This window comes from Bombina bombina, chromosome 6 (assembly GCF_027579735.1).
Source record: "Bombina bombina isolate aBomBom1 chromosome 6, aBomBom1.pri, whole genome shotgun sequence".
Lineage (NCBI taxonomy): Eukaryota > Metazoa > Chordata > Amphibia > Anura > Bombinatoridae > Bombina > Bombina bombina.
Window position 1 is genome coordinate 316,545,647 of NC_069504.1, and position 24,661 is coordinate 316,570,307.

The 24,661-nt window shown below is 36.0% G+C and overlaps 1 protein-coding gene across 1 annotated transcript in view; it reads right to left on the bottom strand.

Moving 5' to 3' along the window:
- The window catches only part of PTPRQ (protein tyrosine phosphatase receptor type Q), a 538,955-nt gene that overhangs the window by 253,401 nt on the left and 260,893 nt on the right, over positions 1 to 24,661 (bottom strand). The window contains 3 exon segments of the mRNA XM_053719240.1: positions 10,561 to 10,726; positions 20,690 to 20,835; positions 21,164 to 21,324. Coding sequence (XP_053575215.1) covers positions 10,561 to 10,726; positions 20,690 to 20,835; positions 21,164 to 21,324 — 473 coding nt within the window.

Consider the following 24,661-nt stretch of genomic DNA (forward strand, 5'->3'; position numbering starts at 1 on the left):
AAAGCCAGCTCCTAAGTCCACATGAAGGTGCGGCCCTCATTCCAGCTCAGCTGGTAGGGGGCAGATTACGTTTTTTCAAAGAAATTTGGATCAATTCCGTTCACAATCTTTGGATTCAGAACATTATTTCAGAAGGGTACAGAATTGGTTTCAAGATAAGACCTCCTGCAAAGAGATTTTTTCTTTCCCGTGTCCCAGTAAATCCAGCGAAGGCTCAAGCATTTCTGAAATGTGTTTCAGATCTAGAGTTAGCTGGAGTAATTATGCCAGTTCCAGTTCTGGAACAGGGGATGGGGTTTTATTCAAATCTCTTCATTGTACCAAAGAAGGAGAATTCCTTCAGACCAGTTCTGGATCTAAAAATATTGAATCGTTATGTAAGGATACCAACATTCAAAATGGTAACTGTAAGGACTATCCTGCCTTTTGTTCAGCAAGGGCATTATATGTCTACAATAGATTTACAGGATGCATATCTGCATATTCCGATTCATCCAGATCACTATCAGTTTCTGAGATTCTCTTTCCTAGACAAGCATTACCAGTTTGTGGCTCTGCCGTTTGGCCTAGCAACAGCTCCAAGAATTTTTACAAAGGTTCTCGGTGCCCTTCTGTCTGTAATCAGAGAACAGGGTATTGTGGTATTTCCTTATTTGGACAATATCTTGGTACTTGCTCAGTCTTTACATTTAGCAGAATCTCATACAAATCGACTTGTGTTGTTTCTTCAAGATCATGGTTGGAGGATCAATTTACCAAAAAGTTCATTGATTCCTCAGACAAGGGTAATCTTTTTGGGTTTCCAGATAGATTCAGTGTCCATGACTCTATCTTTGACAGACAAGAGACGTCTAAAATTGATATCAGCTTGTCGAAACCTTCAGTCACAATCATTCCCTTCGGTAGCCTTATGCATGGAAATTCTAGGTCTTATGACTGCTGCATCGGACGCGATCCCCTTTGCTCATTTTCACATGCGACCTCTTCAGCTCTGTATCCTGTACCAATGGTGCAGGGATTACACAAAGATATCTCAAATAATATCTTTAAAACCGATTTACGACACTCTCTGACGTGGTGGACAGATCACCATCGTTTAGTTCATGGGGCTTCTTTTGTTCTTCTGACCTGGACTGTAATTTCAACAGATGCAAGTCTTACAGGTTGGGGAGCTGTGTGGGGGTCTCTGACGGCACAAGGGGTTTGGGAATCTCAGGAGGTGAGATTACCGATCAATATTTTGGAACTCCGTGCAATTTTCAGAGCTCTTCAGTCTTGGCCTCTTCTGAAGAGAGAATCGTTCATTTGTTTTCAGACAGACAATGTCACAACTGTGGCATACATCAATCATCAAGGAGGGACTCACAGTCCTCTAGCTATGAAAGAAGTATCTCGAATTCTGGTTTGGGCAGAATCCAGCTCCTGTCTAGTTTCTGCGGTTCATATCCCAGGTATAGACAATTGGGAAGCAGATTATCTCAGTCGCCAAACGTTGCATCCGGGCGAATGGTCTCTTCACCCAGAGGTATTTCTTCAGATTGTTCAAATGTGGGGACTTCCAGAAATAGATCTGATGGCCTCTCATCTAAACAAGAAACTTCCCAGGTATCTGTCCAGATCCAGGGATCCTCAAGCGGAAGCAGTGGATGCATTGTCACTTCCTTGGAAGTATCATCCTGCCTATATCTTTCCGCCTCTAGTTCTTCTTCCAAGAGTGATCTCCAAGATTCTGAAGGAATGCTCGTTTGTTCTGCTGGTAGCTCCAGCATGGCCTCACAGGTTTTGGTATGCGGATCTTGTCCGGATGGCCTCTTGCCAACCGTGGACTCTTCCGTTAAGACCAGACCTTCTGTCGCAAGGTCCTTTTTTCCATCAGGATCTCAAATCCTTAAATTTAAAGGTATGGAGATTGAACGCTTGATTCTTAGTCAAAGAGGTTTCCCTGACTCTGTGATTAATACTATGTTACAGGCTCGTAAATCTGTATCTAGGGAGATATATTATAGAGTCTGGAAGACTTATATTTCTTGGTGTCTTTCTCATCATTTTTCCTGGCATTCTTTTAGAATTCCGAGAATTTTACAGTTTCTTCAGGATGGTTTGGAGAAAGGTTTGTCTGCAAGTTCCTTGAAAGGACAAATCTCTGCTCTTTCTGTTCTTTTTCACAGAAAGATTGCTAATCTTCCTGATATTCATTGTTTTGTACAAGCTTTGGTTCGTATAAAACCTGTCATTAAGTCAATTTCTCCTCCTTGGAGTTTGAATTTGGTTCTGGGGGCTCTTCAAGCTCCTCCATTTGAACCTATGCATTCATTGGACATTAAATTACTTTCTTGGAAAGTTTTGTTCCTTTTGGCCATCTCTTCTGCCAGAAGAGTTTCTGAATTATCTGCTCTTTCTTGTGAGTCTCCTTTTCTGATTTTTCATCAGGATAAGGCGGTGTTGCGAACTTCTTTTGAATTTTTACCTAAGGTTGTGAATTCCAACAACATTAGTAGAGAAATTGTGGTTCCTTCATTATGTCCTAATCCTAAGAATTCTAAGGAGAAATCATTGCATTCTTTGGATGTAGTTAGAGCTTTGAAATATTATGTTGAAGTTACTAAGAATTTCCGAAAGACTTCTAGTCTATTTGTTATCTTTTCCGGTTCTAGGAAAGGTCAGAAGGCCTCTGCCATTTCTTTGGCATCTTGTTTGAAATCTTTAATTCATCATGCTTATGTCGAGTCGGGTAAAACTCCGCCTCAAAGGATTACAGCTCATTCTACTAGGTCAGTTTCTGCTTCCTGGGCATTTAGGAATGAAGCTTCGGTTGATCAGATTTGCAAAGCAGCAACTTGGTCTTCTTTGCATACTTTTACTAAATTGTACCATTTTGATGTGTTTTCTTCTTCTGAAGCTGTTTTTGGTAGAAAAGTACTTCAGGCAGCTGTTTCAGTTTGAATCTTCTGCTTATGTTTTCAGTTTTTTTCATTATAAAATTTAAACTTTATTTTGGGTGTGGATTATTTTTCAGCGGAATTGGCTGTCTTTATTTTATCCCTCCCTCTCTAGTGACTCTTGCGTGGAAAGATCCACATCTTGGGTAGTCATTATCCCATACGTCACTAGCTCATGGACTCTTGCTAATTACATGAAAGAAAACATAATTTATGTAAGAACTTACCTGATAAATTCATTTCTTTCATATTAGCAAGAGTCCATGAGGCCCACCCTTTTTGTGGTGGTTATGATTTTTTTGTATAAAGCACAATTATTCCAATTCCTTATTTTTTATGCTTTCGCACTTTTTTCTTATCACCCCACTTCTTGGCTATTCGTTAAACTGATTTGTGGGTGTGGTGAGGGGTGTATTTGTAGGCATTTTGAGGTTTGGGAAACTTTGCCCCTCCTGGTAGGAATATATATCCCATACGTCACTAGCTCATGGACTCTTGCTAATATGAAAGAAATGAATTTATCAGGTAAGTTCTTACATAAATTATGTTTTTTAGGTACAAAGTAGGCCTAAAAGCTGCCTCTTTTTAGGACCTATAAATTTAAAACTCTGGCCTTTTTTCACCAAAGGAACTGGACAGAACCCTTCCATGAGTTCTAGATCTCAAACACATTGAAAAAAGGCTTTTGCTTTTACATGGTTCTTTGTAATGTTGGACAGAAGAAACCTTCCTCTGGGAGACCTCAATCTCAAGCCTATTCTGTACCACTGGCAAATTATATACAATACCCAGTGATCTCAAACAGACCAAGCCCAGGCCTTCTGAAAAATGTGTAATCTACCCCCTACGAGAAGAAGGTCTGGATTGGGGCTTGCCCCTTCATGCTAACTTAGTATAAGTAGAGGGCTTTTTTGAAAGCATAAACTTGTTCCTACTAGAAGAGGACTTCCAGGGAGTTCTGGAAGTCACTCTTTTGTGAAGAAAAGGAGAATTTTGGGGGTCCTAGCTTATCAAAATGAACAAAAATGTTTAGGGCTCCTTTACCTCCAGTCGCAGTAGAAATAATATCATCTAAACCAGGGCCAAACAATCTCTTTCCTTGGAAAGGAAGAGTCGAAAGTCTGGTATTAAAAACCATGTCCACTGACAAAGATTTCAGCCATAAGACCCTTCTTGTCAAAAACGCTAATGCAATATTCTTGATGTTAATCCTGATAATGTCAACAATTACATCACATATGAATGCACTGGCTGACCTAATAAGATATAGGCTATGTTGAAAATCCTCATTTTTGGAGTCATCTGAAATCTGATCAGACAGACTGTAAAGTAAAGGCTGCTGCAACACAGGCTATACTAACATTTGCTGAAAAACCTTTTGATGGAAAGACTCTAATTTCCTGTCCATAGGATCTTTAAAAGAAGTACTTTCCTATAAAGGATTAGTAGTACACTTTGCCAAGTAGAAATGGCTCTGTCTACCTTAGGGATGGTCTCCTAAAGTACTATATTAAAAGATGGTAAAACCCAATCTTCAAGTTAGGAACAAGCTAACATAGAGCCAGTAAAAATAAAACGTCCTGTTAAATAAAAAAAAAATGTATTCTTGAACATCCCAAAGTATTACTAAAATAAACTGTCCAATCACTAAGAGGTTCCTAAACACATAATAAATAAGTCATACTTCTTACTGAAAAGTAAATGTAGTGATGTAAATGGTCTAATAAAGTTGTCTAATAAAGTTGTCCGCTGGCTATGAAGTACTATGTCAAAAACTGTACCTACTAATGGCCAGTGGGCTATATGAGTGCAAACTGTGTACTAACCTAAACTGCATCCACTCTACTGGGATCTTACCCATTACAGAAATGTCAGCTTGCAGTAGAGAGCCAATACAGTGCTGTGTAAGTCACAGCAGAGGATTACAATAAGGAGTATTTAAACTACTAAACAGGAGGAGGCTAAGGGACCAGTCCCCACGACATCTGTGGCAGGCTAGTTACTAACTCCTTCACTGGGAGCAATTGTGTCACTACCCCATACTCCAATATCCCCTCTGTCCTCCAGTATTAGTTGTAATGGCTAAATGGGCCTCAAATCAGACCCCACTCAACAACGAATCTGGAGCACCTCAATTCTTCACCTTTCTCCTGGGAGGCAAAGATAAGACTGGCTTATCATCGAGATGGGAGGAATAGAATACTCTTGAGAGTTTTTGGTAATCTTTACCTCCTCCTAGTGGCCAGGAGTTTAATCCCAGAAGTAATGGCTCATGGACTAACTACCTTACAAAAGAAAATAATTAAAATCAAACATTTAAACAATTAAATGTGTACAAAATAAAATATAGTCAACAGAATTAATTAATTAGTACAATAAAGTATTAGAAAATTTATTTTAAAAATGTTGAAAATTATGGAAAATTATATAAAAATAGTTAACTACATGCACTGTGAATGTATGTTATTGGTAAAGTGAAATATAATGAAAGCATTAGACAATTATTTGCAATATAAAGTTAATTAGCTGTCATGTTTTGCATTCAGTTAACTACATTTAGCTTTTGTGTAGGTCTGCAGAAACTGTCACAAAAAAGTCTAAGAAAAAAAATTCAGTTTTTCTATGTGCTTATCCAATATGAGCTAAGAAAAAAAAAAAAAATACATTTTCCTATTATATCTTATTCATAAATTGGGTAGCTTAGACAGAGGGACATGATTGTTCAAGAATGACATGCTCAATTCATTAGAGAATGTTATTTTATCACTTGTGACCCTATATAACTATCAGCTAGATTACGAGTTTTGCGTTATGAGTGAAAAAGCATCGTTATGCTTCATAACGCTGCTTTTTTCCTAACGCCGCTATTACAAGTCTTGTCAGTATAGGTGTACCGCACACCTTTTTGGCCGTCACGCAACGTCAGTACCGCACTTTTTAAAAAGTCCTTTTTCAATGGGACTTCCATAGCGCCGGTATTACGAGTTTACGTGGGAGGCCAAAAAGTGAGCGGTACACCCTATACTGACAAGATCCGTACCACCATCTAAAGTCAGTAGTTATGAGTTTTACATTACAAAGCTATAGCATAAAACTCATAACTAAAGTGTTAAAAAGTACACTAACATCCATAAACTACCTATTAACCCCTAAACCGAGGCCCTCCTGCGTCGCAAACACTATAATACATTTGTTAACCCCTAATCTGCTGCTCCGTACATCGCCGCTACTATTAAAATGTATTAACCCCTATTCCACCGCTCCCCGACATCGTCGCCACTATAATAAACATATTAACCCCTAAACCGCCACCCTCCCGCATCGCAAACACTATTTAAAGATTATTAACCCCTAATCTGCCGTCCGCCCACACCGCCGCTATAATAAACCTATTAACCACTAAACCGCAAGCCCCCCACAACGTAATATACTAAATTAAACTATAAACCCCTAAACCTCTGACCTCCCACATCACTACATAAATATATTAACCCCTAAACCTAACCCTAACGTAACCCTAAGCCTAAGTATAACCCTAACCTTAACACCCCCTAACTTAAATATAATTAAATAAATCTAAATAAACCTTATTATTAACTAAATAATTTCTATTTAAAACTAAATACATACTTACCTATAAAATAAAACCTAAGCTACCTACAAAATAACTAATAGTTATAATATTGTAGCTATCTTAGGTTTTATTTTTATTTCACAGGTAAGTTTGTATTTATTTAAACTAGGTAGACTAGTTAGTAAATAGTTATTAACTATTTACTAGCTACCTATTTAAAATAAATACAAAGTTACCTGTAAAATAAAACCTAACCTGCCTTACTTGAAAACCTAACATAACAATAAAATAAATTAAATTAATAAAATACAATTATCTAAATTACACAAAATAAAAAACGAAATTATCAAAAATAAAAACTATTTAAGAACTAGTCTACCTAGTTAAAATAAATACAAACTTACTTATAGGTAAGTATGTATTTAGTTTTAAATAGGAATTATTTAGGTAATAATTGTAAGTTTTATTTAGATTTATTTTAATTATATTTAAGTTAGGGGGTGTTAGGGTTACGTTAGGGTTATGTTTAGGGGTTAATATATTTATGTAGCGTTAGTGATGTGGGAGGCCAGAGGTTTAGGGTTTAATAACTTTAGTATAGTGGCAGCGACATTGGGGGCGGCAGATTAGTGGCTAATAAGTGTAGGTAGGTGGTGGTGATGTTAGGGCCAGCAGATTAGGGGTTAATAAAATTATGTAAGTGGTGGCGATGTTGGGGACAGCAAGATTAGGGGTTAATAACTGTAATGTAGGTGGCGTCGATGTTAGGGGCGGCAGATTAGGGGTTAATAACTGTAATGTAGGTGGTGGTGATATTAGGGAAGGCAGATTAGGGGTTAATAGTTTTATGCAGGTGGCGGCAATGTTGGGGTGGCAGATTAGGGGTTAATAACATTATGTAGGTGGCGGCGATGTTGGAGGCGGCAGATTAGGGGTGTTTAGACGTGATTTTTATGTTAGAGTGTTAAGTTTAAACATAACTTTTTCTTTCCCCATAGACATCAATGGGGCTGCGTTACGGAGCTTCTGTTTCCGCGATCGTAGGTGTTAGGCTTTTATTTGCCGCCTCTCCCCATTGATGTCTATGGGGAAAGAAAAAGTTATGTTTAAATCATGCACGAGCACGTCAAAGCAGCGCTTGTATTTGGGTGAGGTATGGAGCTAAACGCCACCATATCGCCCGCACAAGCCTGCTTTTTTTAAACTTGTAATAGCAGCGCTATAGGGAGGTGAAATAACGCCGCTTTTGTGGCGGTCGTTAATTTCCCTATAGCGCTCAAAACTCGTAAACTAGCTGTATGTTTTTAACCACCATAGGCATTGTTCTGCTCTGGAGCAGTAAACTTGGCATCACCTAAGCAGATCACAGAAATTGTCAGGGTTGTTTGGCTGTTACTTCTGATTGGCTTACTATCCATTGCAGCATTTTTACCAAACAGATGGAGGACAAAAGATATGTTCAATATAATGTTTCACACAATGGGTCCTATGTTCTCAACCAAAATATTGTCAAATAATAAAATAAAATAATTAAGCCCTTAAAGGGACATAAGACCCAAACATTATTTCATGATTCAGATAGAACATACAATTTTAACTAACTTTCCAATTTACTTCTATTATCAAATTTTCTTTGCTTTCTTGCTACCCTTTGTTGAAAAGCAGGAAGATCAGTTAAGGAGTGTGCACTTGTCTACAATACTATATGGCAGCAGTTTTGCAACAATTGTTATACAATAGCAGGAGCACTAGATGGTACCACTATTTCTGGTCATGTAGTGCTCAAGACATGTGCCCCCTACCTATCTAGATATCTCTTTAACAAAGAATAACAAGAGGAAAAGCAAATTTGATCATAAAAGTAAATTGGAAACATTTTTAAAATTGTATTGCCTATCTGATTAATGGAAGAAAAAAGTTGGGTTTAACAAGAGATCATAATTTGAAGTTAATAGTATAGTTTTAAAGGCAGTTATATAAAAAAGAAAAATATTACAAATTATGTTAAAGAAACCTGCAATACATATACAGCTAATGTAATGACTAATTCATTTAACACTTTTAGAAAGGATATTGGAAGACATTGGAAAAATAAAGGGATCTCCAAACATTCTGTTATAAAAGCTCTGCTTTTAATTATGTGTATTTTTCATGCTTCACAACAAATATTCAGTAAATTAGGCGTCCTAGTGATAAAGATCATTTAGTCAGAATATTGTACAAGCAAATCATTTTGAACATTGTTTGCCTTGGGTAGGGATGCTATGAATATTTGTTTTAACCTAGTATCTTTAACTAAGCATTCAATTACAATATCATGTGCATATTTATAAAGCACTACTAATACAGAGGATAGAAAAATTAATGGTTTGATTGTTACCCAAGCCCTTTTCAATGGGAAGGTCGTTGGAAGTTCCTTAGGTGCTGAAGGGTGGCCTTGCTCTATACAGATCTCGGGCAAGGGTGACCATAACAATTTTTTAAGATTGCTTGGGAAACTATTGTGATGTAGATGGAGCTAACTTTGCAGGGAAGGTAACTATTCTGTGTAAATTGCTCCTTTTAATTACTGGTTGCAAGGGTGTCATGATTAGGGTATTCATAAACATGGGGATATAAAGTTAGCATGTGAATTGTTCTTTGGGTTTAATTATGGTGTGGGAACTGTGGGATAAGGAGTTAATACAGTGGGGGCATACAGAGGATTAACTGCAGTGCGGTAGGTCCAGGGACTAGAACTTAAATGCAGTTAGAGAAGAAATGTAGTTGGGTTTACAGTTTTAGATTTTTTTTTGTCAGTGGGTTGATGGGGTGTTAATAAAAGGCAATGGACCCTTTAATCATCTTCCATTTACACTTAAGCACATGCCTGGCATCTGGTAATATAGTTAAACATCAGGTCCAGAGTGGTGTTAGTTTGAAAGTATAAGCATGTGAATAATGCAAGACTGAAATTAATTGTAACTCCAATGTAACATCACATGGCAGTGCTATCAGTAAATAATTGGCTCAATAAGGATTAATTAGTTATTTTGAGTTGTTAACTTAAAGGGACACTGAACCCAAATTTTTTATCTTGTGATTCAGATAGAGCATGCAATTTTAAGCAGCTTTCTAATTTACTCCTATTATTAATTTTTCTTCGTTCTCTTGCTATCTTTGTTTGAAAAGGAAGGCATCTAAGCTAAGGAGCCAGACAATTTTTGGTTCAGACCCTGAACAGCACTTGTTTATTGGTGCTGTCCAATCAGCATGGACAACCCTGGTTGTTCACCAAAACTGGGCCGGCATCTAAACTTACATTCTTGCTTTTCAAATAAAGATGCCAGAGAATGAAGAAAATTTGATACTAGGAGTAAATTAGAAAGTTGCTTAAAATTGCATGCTCTATCTGAATCACAAAAGAAAAAAAATTTGCTCAGTGTCCCTTTAAGGGTTTGTTAAATTTTGCAACTCCATTAATTTAGTGGAATGTACAATGGCAATGTTACTAAGAAGGGTGCCAGTGATTAAAGGGATAGTAAACCCTAAAATTTTCTTTTATGATTCAGATAGAACATACAATTTTAAACAACTTTCCAGTTTACTTCAATTATCAAATTTCCTTCATTCTCTTGTTGTCCATTGCTGAAGGGACAGCATTGCACAATTGATAGGAAGCTGAACACATCTAGTTAGCCAATCACAAGAGACAAATGTGTGCAGGCACCAATTAACAGTAGCTCCCACTAGTGTATGATATGTGCATATTCATTTTTAACAGGGGATACTAAGAAAGTGAAGCACATTTGAAAATAGAAGGGAAATTAAGTCTCTTAAAACGACATGCTCTATCTGAATCATGCAAGTTTAATTGTGACTTTCCTATCCCTTTAAGGCAATCTAACATATAGTACACCAGAGTAAAGTATTAGTACACATCCCATTTGTATAGAACGATTTTACAAAGGATATAAATTAAGACTAAATCAACTTGGTTTATCAAAGCAACATAACATCTCTTAATAATATTAACAATCAATACAGTAACAATTTCTATAAGATTACCATCCTCTTCTGTGTAAATGTCAAGCTCTTCACTTGTTTGGTTGCCATCTCCAAGTGCAGTGCTGGCAGTAACCCAAAATGTGTAGTGGCTAAACTTAGCCAATCCTTCAATCATTGCTGATAAGGTATTATTAGCAATATAATTGATATCATCATCTTTAAAGTTCTGTTAAAAAAAATGTCATTAAGTATTTATTCCACAATTTTCTAATCTCTGTAGTAAAAAGAGATTGAATTGTAGTTTATTTTTAGTCTGTAACTTAAAAAGTACATATTATACAAACATACAAACACAAAAAATAATTACCGCAGAAAAGTTCTATCTTTAAATGCTTACTACTTCAAAATCTGAACAAAAAATCTGTTTCCTTCTTTATCGCTTCTTTGTCCAAGAGCTGTCTGCTTACTAACAGCAGGTTAATTCTGATTCAAATGGGTATGAGGAGAGGGAGCTCTGAGTTTAAAGGGATATAAAACCCAAAATTTTATTTCATGTTTTAGATAGAGCATGTCCCTTTAAGTTTAGAATTTCCATTAGTAAATATGATAGGGCTGGAACCATCTATTTTTTCTTTAAAGGAACATTATGCAACATAAATTATAATTTATACTTAAAGCAACTGTCGAAAGAAAAAGTTTTATGATGATTTATGGGATTTTCTTTATTTAAAACCAAGATCATATCACCAAAGTAACTACTTTGTGAGCCATTGCCATTCAGACACTTTTCTACTTTAAACTGCATGATCAAAAAAAGTCAATATTAGTGCAGAGTTCACACTTTGACTTAAAGGGATATTCCGGTCAAAATATAAATGCACATAGAAGAATTACATCTCCGAATAGAAACATATTTGTAATATACATGTATTGGCAAAAATGCGTCTAGTTAAAGTTATAACTGTTTTAGTCTTAGCATTTTTCTATGCACGTGCATGTGAAGCATAATAAGAAATTCTCAGTGCACCATTCTTTTAAATACTGCAGCTGCTCAGAGCTTTAGTGGGGCTTGTATCATGTCAGCAATTAACAAATTGAGTTAATACCAGATGGTACAAGCACCTTAGGCTCTCTGAGCATGTGTTCTGTTTAAAATGCTGGTGCACGGTGCATACTTAAATATACTTTTGAAACAGCTATAACTTTTGCTAGAGGCATTTTTGCCAATGCATGTATATTACAAAAATGCTTCTATTCAAAACTGAAATGTATCCATGTGGATTCCAATTTTGGATGGAATGTCCCTTTAATGCGATCTTTCTAATCTCACAAGATTTTTTTTTTTTAAAAACTTCCTTAAACAGGAAAGGGAAATAAAGTGACTCTGCCTGCACATGCTAAATGCATGCTACCTTGTAAATCCCAAAGCAAGCATCTTAATTGGATGTTTAATGTTTATCTACAGTGGAATGTGGTTACTCAGGACATTTTGAGGTAACATTTATTTTTTGCATAGAGATGTTCATGTGATATTTTCAAATCATTTTTTTACAGATTTGCTGCATCACTTTCATATGATATGGTATTTAAGTAAAATGTCCCTGTAAGTAAAATTGAAACTGGACTTTGCAGAGATTTTATTCCTTCTTAAAAGGGAATTCTCGTCAATATTAAACTTTCATGATTCAGATAGGACATGCAATTTTAAACAACATTCCAAATTACTTTTATCATCAAATTTGCTTTGTTCTCTTAGTATTCTTTGATGAAAACAAAACCTCAATAGGCTCATGTACTAATTTCTAAGCCCTTGAAGGTTACCTCTTATGTCAGTGCATTTTGAAAGTTTTTCACAGCTAGACAGCACTAGTTCATGTGTGTCATACAGGTGACATTGTGATCACTCCTGTGGAGGTGTTTATGAGTCAGCACTGTTTGGCTAAAATGCCTGTCAGTCAAAAGAACAAAGATAAGGGTGCAGTCTGCAGAGGCTTAGATACAAGGTAATCACAGAGGTAAAGGGTGTATTAATATAACAGTGTTGGTTATGCAAAACTGTGAAATGGGAAATAAAGGGATTGTTCCTTTAATGCTCTAATTTCAGATTTCAACCAATGAACTTTATATTCATTATATTCCTTTAAAAAACAAAACAAAAACAAACTAGAACATCAATAACAATAATATGGACTATAAGGTTTGCAAGTAACTACTAAATATGCATTTAGCAAACATAAATAAACACAAATAAAAAAATCAATCAATACATTAATCAATAACCACTTGTGCTATTTTTAGTAGTTTTTACATTGTGTGTTCTTAAACCTAAATTATTTAAATATGTTTCGCAACACAAAACTGTTGCATTTTTAAATATACATCTAAACTATTATTTCATCACTTTCAAGCATCATCCTGATAAATTTCATCCAAACGTTCTACAATTTGAGTTGTAGCTGTAAACAAATATTTTCATTGAACTAAACTGAAGAAGATTTTTTATTTTTTTTTCAAATAACCCTTTTTCAGTTTTAAATACAATGGGGGCTCATTCATATGAGTTGCATTTACTCTGCCCAACCATTTAAAATGCTCTGCAAAATGTTTTATCATAACGTTTGCTTTTTGTGCCCATATAGGCTATTAATATTTTAGGTAAAAAACTACTTTAAAAAAACTTTGAAGCAACAGTGGAGACTTGTCCATAGCTATTTTTATTCAATTATGCAACTACTTTTTTTTCCTATTCTCTCTCCCTTCGGCTCCTATAATTAATATTGGGAACAGCGCCATATATTCGGGTAGATTTAATAAGCAGCAAATGCTGCTATCTACACCCGTAGTTTCCAGCTCGCCGGAAACAGAAGTTAAGAAGCAGCAATCGTAAGACCACTGATCCTTAACTTCTCCGCCACATTTTAGATGGAGGACTGCAATCATCCCAATCAGAAACGATCGGGATGGTTGGCTCCCCCTGCTAGTTGCCGATTGGCCGCGAATGTGCAGGGGGCGGCATTGCAGAAGCATTTCACCAGAAATGCTTGTGCAATGTTAAATGCTGACAGCATATGCTCTCTGCATTTAGCGATGCTGGGCGGACAAGGTCTGCTACAGCAAATCATACCCACCTGGCATTTAATAAATTGACCCCATTGGCTCTAATGATACAGTGTAGGCTAAACTAGAAGGATGATATTTCATTTCAATGTATATTATTTTAAAAGCTGCCCAACCCTGGTCATCTGCTTAATTGGAAATATTAAGCTTGGTAGGACTGCTCTTACTGTAGCCCTACCACATCCAGTAGTGTACTGCTCATTTTCCTGAAGCTTGTCTACATCACTTCTTGTTTCAAATAGGGTGGGCAAAATAACTTCATGATCAGAGCTCATGTTATCTCCTTGGCAGCTTCCAATAGCAGTGGGATCTGTGGTTTATCATGCTGTAAATAATTTAAATACTCAGGGGTGTAATGACTGAAGTTATAGGGCTTGACTGGAAAGGAAACTATGATGTGGATTCTATGGAAGGAGTGCGGCTCATTGTGTCATATCTTTGTAAAACTGGTGAATTTTCAAAATATTTTTTTTTAACCCTGATGTATTCTTAAAGGACCAGTAAATACAGAAGATTTGCATAATCAACAAATGCATGATAAAGAGACAATGCAATAGCACTTAGTCTGAACTTCAAATGTGTAGTAGATATTTTTTTCTGACACATTTCAGTTATGTCTATTTCCACTCCTCCTGTATCATGTGGCAGCCATCAACCAATCACAAATGTGTATAATATATTATGTGAATTCTTGCAACTGCTCAGTAGGAGCTGGTGACTCAAAAAGTGTCAATATAAAAAGACTGTGCACTTTTTGTGAATTTGGTTGGTGTGTCTTCCTGGGAAGTAGAAATTCTGGATTCTTTTTGTACAAAATGTTTTTTGGACCAGAATGGACACTTGGTTGCTGATTGTGTGGCTTTTTACAATGTCCATATAAAACCTGTTTGTGAAGCTGATTTTAATTCTTCCTCATCATATAACAAATTTTTAGTTACTCTCCATTATAATCAGCATCTTTGCAGATATTTTACAATTAAAAACATTTACATAAAGCATTTTGCAAGAGTTTTCCCCAAAGTGTTGTAGATTTAATTATTGTTTTTCTGAGTTGTAGGTTGTGCTCGTTTGACGTTAATGGAAGAAACTCTCAACAACGAAACAGAAGAAATAAATTCATAAACAAATAAAAAGAATTGCCAAAAATAAAATACAAATGTTACTGTGCTGTGCAGTTGATTTTTTCATCTGGTTATTGACTTCTAGGGACTTAGTTTTCTTCATGAAAGCATGTGAAGATCTTCAAAAGATTTGCTTTCATTAGTCAACAGAGTGTAATATTGCTCAGTCCACCTAATTTACTGAGCTAACTAATTTAATAACCCTAAATCCCCTGGCACCAGTGTTCTTCAGCTCTTGCTGCAAAATTTCAGCACTCAATTTGAGAACATCCTGTCTCCTGCTGTCAGTTTCCATTTCCATTTATAATATTAGAGCATAACTAGTAATGACATTTATGTGCTTTTATAGAATACTTACAGTTGAGGATAGTACCCCAGTAATATTGCTAGTGTGTACATTTTTCAGTTTAATGCAAATTTATAACACTCATACTGTAGGCCTGTCTTGATTGGGATGTTACATCATTTACATTTTGTTTAAAACTACTACTTCATTTTTTAAAAAAAAAACAACCAAATTTTTCTTTCATCATTCAGATAGAACATAAAATTTAAAACAAATTTCCAATTTACTTCTATTATATAATCTGCTTTATTCTTTTTGTATCCTTTGTTGAAGTAGCAATGCACTACTAGGAGCTAGCTGAATGCACTGGGTGAGCCAATAAGATGAGGCACATATGTGCAGCCACCAATCAACAGCTCCTGAGTTTACCTAGGTATCCTTTTCAGCAAGTATATCAGGACAACAAAACAAATTATATAATCAAAGTAAAAAGGAAAGTTGTTTAAAATCATATGCTCTATCTGAATCATAAAACATATCATTTGGGTTTTGTGTCCCTTTAACATTGAGTAACAAATACTGTTCATTACCATATGTTACTTTCCAAAAGTTACTTACAGAGATATGAGGGAGAAACTATACGTGTAATGCAAGACTTTCTATGATCAGTACCAGTAAATACAGTAGATTTGCATAATAAACAAATGCATGATAAAAAGAAAATGCAATAGCACTTAGTCTGAACTTCAAATAAGTAGTAGTTTTTTTTTCCGGACAAAGTTGTCTATTTCCACACCTCCTGCATCACGTGGCAGGCACTGGCCAATCACAAATGCACGTACGTATATTCTGTGAATTCTTGCACATGCTCAGCAGGAGCTGGTGACTTAACAAGTGTAAATATAAAAAGACTATGCACATTTTGTTAATAGAAGTAAATTGGAAAGTTGTCTAAAATTGCATGCTCTATCTGAATCATGAAAGTCTAATTTTGATTTGAGTGTCCCTTTAAAGTGAAAACTGTTAATTAGTAACTGAATCCCAGCTGAGATATATCTGCTACTTGCAAAGATCCTCACAATATATATATAAACATATTAAAAATTTAGATTTTTTGATTATACCTACTGTAGAGTAAAGTATACAATATAAAAATACATTGAAAATAAACAGTGATCAATCTTAAACAATTGTGAGAAGACAATATTATGTAGCTGGCTATTTATTACATAATTCATAGGGAAAGCTTTGGTAAATGCTTAAACTTGTCCTGTAAAGAGAATACACTGGATTTGTTATACAGAGTTGATAAGTGATTAAGGAACAAATACTCTGCACTGCTATAAAGCATCTTCAATTTAACATTTTTTTAAAATAAACTTATGGAATGTAGGGAACTCTCAGACTAAAGGTTTAAATATCCAAATTACCACTAAAATGTTTGGATATCCTGTCAAGCCATGAAGTTAAATGGATATGTCAAAAATAAACTTGCATGATTCAGATAAAAAATGTCATTTTAAGACACTTTTACATTAAATTCTATTTTTAAATGTACTTTGTTCTCTTGCAATCCTTTATTGAAAAATGATATGTACATATCCTACACATCTGAGAGCTAGCTGGTGATTGGTGGCTACAATAATGTGTCTTTTATCATTGGTTTACCAGATGTGTTCAGCTTGCTCCCAGTAGTGCATTGCTGCTCTGGAGATGACTTTAGCTATGTGTTTGATACTTTTGCAGGGGTTAAACACAGAGTTATATGCAAGAAATAGTGCAATAATAAAATGTGCTGACATATTAGAATATTTTCTTTTTGTCTTTTTAACTGCTTTAAAATAGAATTAAATGTAGCGAATATATTTTGTAATACACTTTCATTATTTATTTTGTTCTCCTTTAATCCTGTAATTTAAAGGGACATGATACGCAAATGTTGAAGCACTTGAAAGTAAATGCAGCATATCTGTAGAAAGCTGAGTAGAAAATATCACCAAAACATCTCTATGCCATAAAGGAAGACATTTTGTGGTAGATTTAACAATGTGCGGGTGGACATCGATAAATGCCGACAGCATACAGATGAAGTTCAATCCTATTGGCTGATCCAATCAGCCAATAGGATTGAGCTCACATTCTATTGGCTGTTCCAATCAGCCAATAAAATGCAAGCTCAATCCTATTTTTTCTACCTTAATTCCAATTGGCTGAATTCTATCAGCCAATCAGAATCTAAGGGACGCCATCTTGGATGACGTCATTTAAAGGAACCTTCATTCAGTAAGAAGATTCCGGATGAAGAGGATGCTCCGCGTCGGATGTCTTGAAGATGGAGCCGCTCCGCGTCAGATGGATGAAGATAGAAGATGCCACCTGGATGAAGACTTCTGCCCGTCTGGAGGACCACTTCGCGCAGCTTGGATGAAGACTTCTCCCGGCTTCGTTAAGGACTTTGGCCCAGTTGGATGAAGACTTCTGCCGCTTCCTTGAGGATGGATGTCCGGTCTTCAGAATAGTAAGTCAATCTTCAGGAGGTTAGTGTTAGGTTTTTTTAAGGGTGTATTGGGTGGGTTTTATTTGTAGGTTAGGGCTTTAGGCCGCAAAAGAGCTAACTGCCCTTTTAAGGGCAATGCCCATCCAAATGCCCTTTTCAGGGCAATGGGGAGCTTAGGTTTTTTTTAGTTAGGTTTTTATTTGAGGGGTTTGTTGTGAGGGTGGGTTTTATTTGTAGGTTAGGGCTTTAGGCCGCAAAAGAGCTAACTGCCCTTTTAAGGGCAATGCCCATCCAAATGCCCTTTTCAGGGCAATGGGGAGCTTAGGTTTTTTTTTAGTTAGGTTTTTATTTGGGGGGTTTGTTGTGTGGGTGGTGGGTTTTACTGTTGGGGGTGTTTGTATTTTTTTTTTTTTACAGGTAAAAGAGCTGATTTCTTTGGGGCAATGCCCCGCAAAAGGCCCTTTTAAGGGCTATTGGTAGTTTAGTTTAGGCTAGGGTTTTTTTTATTTTGGGGGGGGGGGGGTTATTTTGATAGGGCTATTAGATTAGGTGTAATTAGTTTAAATATCTTGTAATTTGTTTATTATTTTCTGTAATTTAGTGGGGGTTTTTGTACTTTAGCTAATTGTATTTCATTTATTTAATTGTATTTAATTGAGGTAATTTATTTAATTGTAGTGTAGTGTTAGGTGTTAGTGTAACTTAGGTTAGGTTTTATTTTAAAGGTACTTTTGTATTTATTTTAGCTAGGTGGTTATTAAATAGTTAATAACTATTTAGTAACTATTCTACCTAGTTAAAATAAATACAAACTTGCCTGTAAAATAAAAATAAACCTTAAGCTAGCTACAATGTAACTATTAGTTATATTTTAGCTTGCTTAGGGTTTATTTTATAGGTAAGTATTTCATTTTAAATAGGAATTATTTAGGTAATAATATTAATTTTTATTTAGATTCATTGTAATTATATTTAAGTTAGGGGAGTTAGGGTTAGACTTAGGTTTAGGGGTTAATACATTTAGTATAGTGGCAACGACGTTGGGGGCGGCAGATTAGGGGTTAATAAATGTAGGTAGGTGGCGGCGATGTTAGGAATGGCAAATTAGGGGTTAATAATATTTAACTAATGTTTGCAAGGTGGGAGTGCGGCAGTTTAGGGGTTAATATATGTTTATTATAGTGTTGGCGATGTCCGGAGCGGTAGATTAGGGGTTAATAAGTGTAAGATTAGGGGTGTTTAGACTCAGGGTTCATGTTAGGGTGTTAGGTGTAAACATAAATTTTATTTCCCCATAGGAATCAATGGGGCTGCGTTACGGAGCTTTACGCTGCTTTTTGGCAGGTGTTAGACTTTTTTTCAGCCGGCTCTCCCTATTGATGTCTATGGGCAAATCGTGCACGAGCATGTACGACCAGCTCACCGCTGACTTAAGCAGCACTGGTATTGGAGTGCGGTAAGAAGCTCAATTTTGCTCAACGCTCACTTCTTGCCATATAACGCTGGGTTTGTAAAAACCCGTAATACCAGCGCTGCAGGTAAGTGAGCTGTGAGAAAAAACTGCTCATTAGCACCGCACAGCTCCTAACGCAAAACTTGTAATCTGGCCGTAAAACTTTACACTTATTTCTTCAATCTTTAAACAACTAATACAATTATTAAAAAATGCCTCTACATTTGTTATGAATACATCTACTGTATATATCTAGCAGTTATTTATCCTTAAATGTCATTTTTTATATCATGGTTCATAAAATATGTATTTAGTGATCTAAGGATACTAAGGAAACACGTCAGCAATTAAGAACTTCATTGTACAAAAAAAAAGGATTTATAAGAATTATCCATTTTTTTAAAGCACATTAACGTTTCTCTATAGTTAGTCTAAGCCTAGATAAAATATAAGCTAAACATGCTCATAAGCTTTCTAAGAAGTATATCACTGGTAGTGGAATCATGTTGTTCTCACTGAAAATTGACATGATTTCACTACCAATGATTAGGGATGGGCGAATGTGTTAATATTCCAATTCGAATTTTTTACGATTATTCATTTATAAAACACATATTAGACTAGAAATACTATTTTGAATGTCACACTCGAATTCGAATGTCACATTCGAATTCGAATATTACATTTATAAAACACAGTTTTAGACTAGAAATATTATTTCGAATTTGAATGTAGCATTCAAATTTGAATATTACATTTATGAAACACAGTTGTAAACTAGAAATACTATTTTGAATTCGAATGTCACATTCAAATTAGAATATTACATTTAAAAAACACAGTATTAGACTAGAAATACTATTTCAAATTCGAATGTGACATTCAAATTCAAATGTAGCATTCAAATATTACATTTATTAAAAACAGTTGTATACTAGAAATGCTATTTTGATTTTGAATCTTACATTCAAATTTGAATGTCACATTTGAATATTACATTTTGAAATTGAATGAATACATAGCTAAACATTCTATTATTCGAACGAATATTTTCAAATAGTATTGAAAAATTTGAAAACAAATTCCAAAATAGAATGTTAGAATGTTATATAAACATTCAAAATTCGATTCAAATGAACAAATGTATCAAAATTCGTTTTAAATTTTGAATTTTTAGAAACATTCGCCCAATCTCTACCAGTGATATAACCCTTAAAAAGCTTCATGAGCATGTTTATCTTATATTTTATCTAGGCTAAGAAAAATGTCAATGTGCTTTAGAAAAATGCATATAACCACAAGCACACACACACACACACATACACACACACATATATATATATATATATAGTAACAACATTAAATTAAAAGCAGTGTAGGGTAAAAGGACAAAAAATGGTGAAGTGACAGCAAATAATATGATTTAGGAAAAGTGAAACGTGAAGTTAAATAACTTAAAAGTTTCAATGAATATTTAGATATGCATTGCTACCCATAGGTTATCATACATGTTTTATTTAGTACAAAATCATATTTATTAAAGGGAAAGTGACTTATTAGCCACACATTACATAGATGATAAAACAGGACATACAGCCTCACATGGATATAAATATCTGATAATCTATTATTACAGAGGCACTAAACATCAGAACAAATGTCCAGTTAATCTTCAGACATTAGGTTATTATAATTATTACATGTAGTGTTCTTACCTTGATATAAATGTCAGAAATATTCCTATAATAGACAGAGTAGTATTGTATGATTCCATTTGGTTTAGATGGAGGGCTCCAGTAAACCATAACTGAGGTAGACGTCACATTTGTGTACGACACATGCTTAGGTGGATCACTTGGAGCTTAAGAAAACAAATTCAAAGATATTAATTGCAGATGAGGCACTAAGAAGTATAAAATGGTTTAGATAAGTGTAACAATTGACATAACTAAAAGAATACTGAGATATATGTATGAAGGCAATGAGACAACATCGGCAGGTGCATTTAGCTTTGGAACTTGTCTTGGTGTTAGATTTGCAATTCTGGCATTAAAACCATTCTGTGGATATCCAAATGGAATAACTGCAGAATTTCTATCTTTACGCAATGTTTATTTATTTGTATGCATTCTTCAATTGTTATTGGTAAATCCAACTTTAATGCTAAATATACATATATATATACATACCTCCTTCTGATGTTCTAAATTTAATACTGTCACTGTTTACTCCTCCATCACCAAACCTAGTACTTGTTGTAACATATACAACATATTCATTGTTGCTTTCCAGGTCCATCAACTCTACTGAAGTTTCAAACACATTGATAGTTTTGTTAGATAAAGTATTCCTACAAATAAAATACAAAGTAAAATGTATCATATAATGCAATTAACAATAATATAGAGTGATCTTAGTAATTAGAATTATGCAGCAGAAATCATCTTTGAATATGTACCTTGCATTTCAACAGTAATTCTATGAATACCATATTCACTTCTTTAGGTCCTCCTGGTTATGAAAGTGAAACAAAAGACTGTGTAATACCCTTAAAGTGAAAGTCAATCCTAGCGTTTTACTATTGAAGGGGACTTTCATTCATGAAGTATAACAGGCCCATTTATCAAGTTCCTTACGGAGCTTGAAGGGCCGTGTTTCTGGCGAGTCTTCAGACTCGCCAGAAACACAACTTATGAAGCAGCGGTCTAAAGACTGCTGCTTCATAACCCTGTCCGCCTGCTCTGAGCAGGAGGACAGGAATCGCCGGAAATCAACCCGATCGAATACGATTGGGTTGATTGACACCTCCCTGCTGGCGGGCCGATTGGCCGCGAGTCAGCAGGGGGCGGCGTTGCACCAGCAGCTCTTGTGAGCTGCTGGTGCAATGTTAAATGCGGAGAGCGTATTGCTCTCCGCATTTAGCGAGGTATTGCGGACCTGATCCGCAGTGTCGGATCAGGTCCGCAAGCCCTTTGATAAATTGGGGCCTAAGATACAACATGTAGAAATCTCCTTTATTTGTTTCAATTGATCACCGTTCTCCGCTGTTACAGCAGCCCACGGCTAAAAAAATTTTTTGCTAAGAGGTGACGTTTTCACCTCTTAGCCAATAGCCGTGCGGTAAATCCAGCAACCATGGGCGCCAAGCCTGATTTACCGGATGTCTATTGGCACTATTGAAACAAATAAAGGAGCTTTCTAAGCTTTCTACATATGCAGGCCCATTTATCAAGCTCCGTACGGAGCTTGAAGGGCCGTGTTTCTGGCGAGTCTTCAGACTCGCCAGAAACACAACTTATGAAGCAGCGGTCTAAAGACCGCTGCTCCATAACCCTGTCCGCCTGCTCAGAGCAGGCGTACAGGTATCGCCGGAAATCAACCCGATCAAATACGATCGGGTTGATTGACACTCCCCTGCTGGTGGCCGATTGGCCGCGAGTCAGCAGGGGGCAGCGTTGCACCAGCAGCTCTTGTGAGCTGCTGGTGCAATGTTAAATGCGGAGAGCATATTGCTCTCCGCATTTAGCGAGGTGTTGCGGACCTGATCAGCAGTGTCGGATCAGGTCCGCAACACCTTTGATAAATTGGGGCCGAAGTATCTTATACTTCATGAATGAAAGTCCCCTTTATTTGTTTCAGTAGTCAATCCTAGGATTGACTTTCACTTTAATATCAAAACTGTTCTTTTTTTTACTTTTTGTATTACATTTGTCTCATCTTAACACATATGTGAAAAAGATTTAAAGGGACATGAAACCCCATTTTTTTTTCTCATATAAAGCATATGTGTGTAAACAACTTTCCCATTTACTTATATTATACATCTTGCTTCATTCTCTTGTTAGCCTTTCTTGGAGGAGCAGCAATTCACTATGGGGAGCTATTTGAACACATTAGTAAGCCAATCACAAGAAGCATATGTTTGCAGCCACCAATCAGCATCCAGCGCCCAGCTTCTGAGCCTTTCTAGGTATACTTTACAACAAAGGATGCCAAGTGAACAAAAAAAATAGATAAAACAAATTAAATTGCAAAGTTGTTTAAAATTGTATGCTATTTCTGAATCATGGCAGACTAGTTTTGGATTTTATGGTTCTTTAAGTTTTAAGTCACAAAGACTGTAGCTTGGTATTCCTAACGTGGTTGAGAATAGAGGTCTTACCCAATCATTTTTTATGAGCCAGTCTAATAACTGATAGCTATTGGGACACTCATTAAGAACCATTTTAAACGTTTAGGTTGCAAACTGGTTATATGGGGAACCCAAAGAATCAACAGAGTGACTCTAATATATAAAAGGTGTGTGAATATTAAAACAACTTTGCAATGTATATCCAGAATTTATTTTGCCTCATCATGTAATTTACCTCTAAAAAACACAATTTATGCTTACCTGATAAATTTATTTCTCTTGTGGTGTATCCAGTCCACGGATCATCCATTACTTGTGGGATATTCTCATTCCCAACAGGAAGTTGCAAGAGGACACCCACAGCAGAGCTGTAATATAGCTCCTCCCCTAACTGTCATAGCCAGTCATTCGACCGAAAACAAGCCGAGAAAGGAGGAACCATAGGGTGCAGTGGTTACTGTAGTTTAAATTTAAAAATTACCTGCCTTAAAATGACAGGGCGGGCCGTGGACTGGATACACAACAAGAGAAATAAATTTATCAGGTAAGCATAAATTGTGTTTTCTCTTGTAAGGTGTATCCAGTCCACGGATCATCCATTACTTGTGGGATACCAATACCAAAGCTTAAGTACACGGATGAAGGGAGGGACAAGGCAGGAACTTAAATGGAAGGAACCACTGCCCGTAAAACCTTTCTCCCAAATATAGCCTCCGAAGAAGCAAAAGTATCAAATTTGTAAAATTTTGAAAAAATATGAAGCGAAGACCAAGTCGTCGCCTTGCAAATCTGATCAAAAGAAGCCTCATTTTTAAAGGCCCAAGTGGAAGCCACAGCTCTAGTGGAATGAGCTGTAATCCTTTCAGGAGGCTGCTGTCCAGCAGTCTCATAGGCTAAGCGGATTAAGCTTCTTAGTCAAAAAGAAAAAGAGGTTGCCGAAGCCTTTTGACCTCTCCTCTGTCCAGAGTAGACAACAAACAAAGCAGATGTTTGACGAAAATCTTTAGTAGCTTGTAAGTAAAACTTTAAAGCACGGACCACGTCCAGATTGTGTAACACAAGGATGGAACAACAATCTCTTGATTGATATTCTTGTTAGATACCACCTTAGGTAAGAACCCAGGTTTGGTACGCAGGACTACCTTATCCGTATGAAAAATCAGATAAGGAGAATCACATTGTAAGGCAGATAGCTCAGAGACTCTACGAGCCGAGGAAATAGCTACCAAAAAAAAAAAAAAGGACTTTCCAAGATAAAAGCTTGATATCTATGGAATGAAGAGGTTCAAACGGAACTCCTTGAAGAACCTTAAGAACCAAGTTTAAGCTCCATGGTGGAGCAACAGGTTTAAACACAGGCTTGATTCTAACTAAAGCCTGACAAAATGCCTGAACGTCTGGAACATCTGCCAGACGCTTAACTAGCTGACAATCCTTTTTCCAAATCTTCTTGGAGAACAGATAATATCCTAGCAATCCTGACCTTACTCCATGAGTAACCCTTGGATTCACACTAATAAAGATATCTACGCCATACCTTATGGTAAATTTTCCT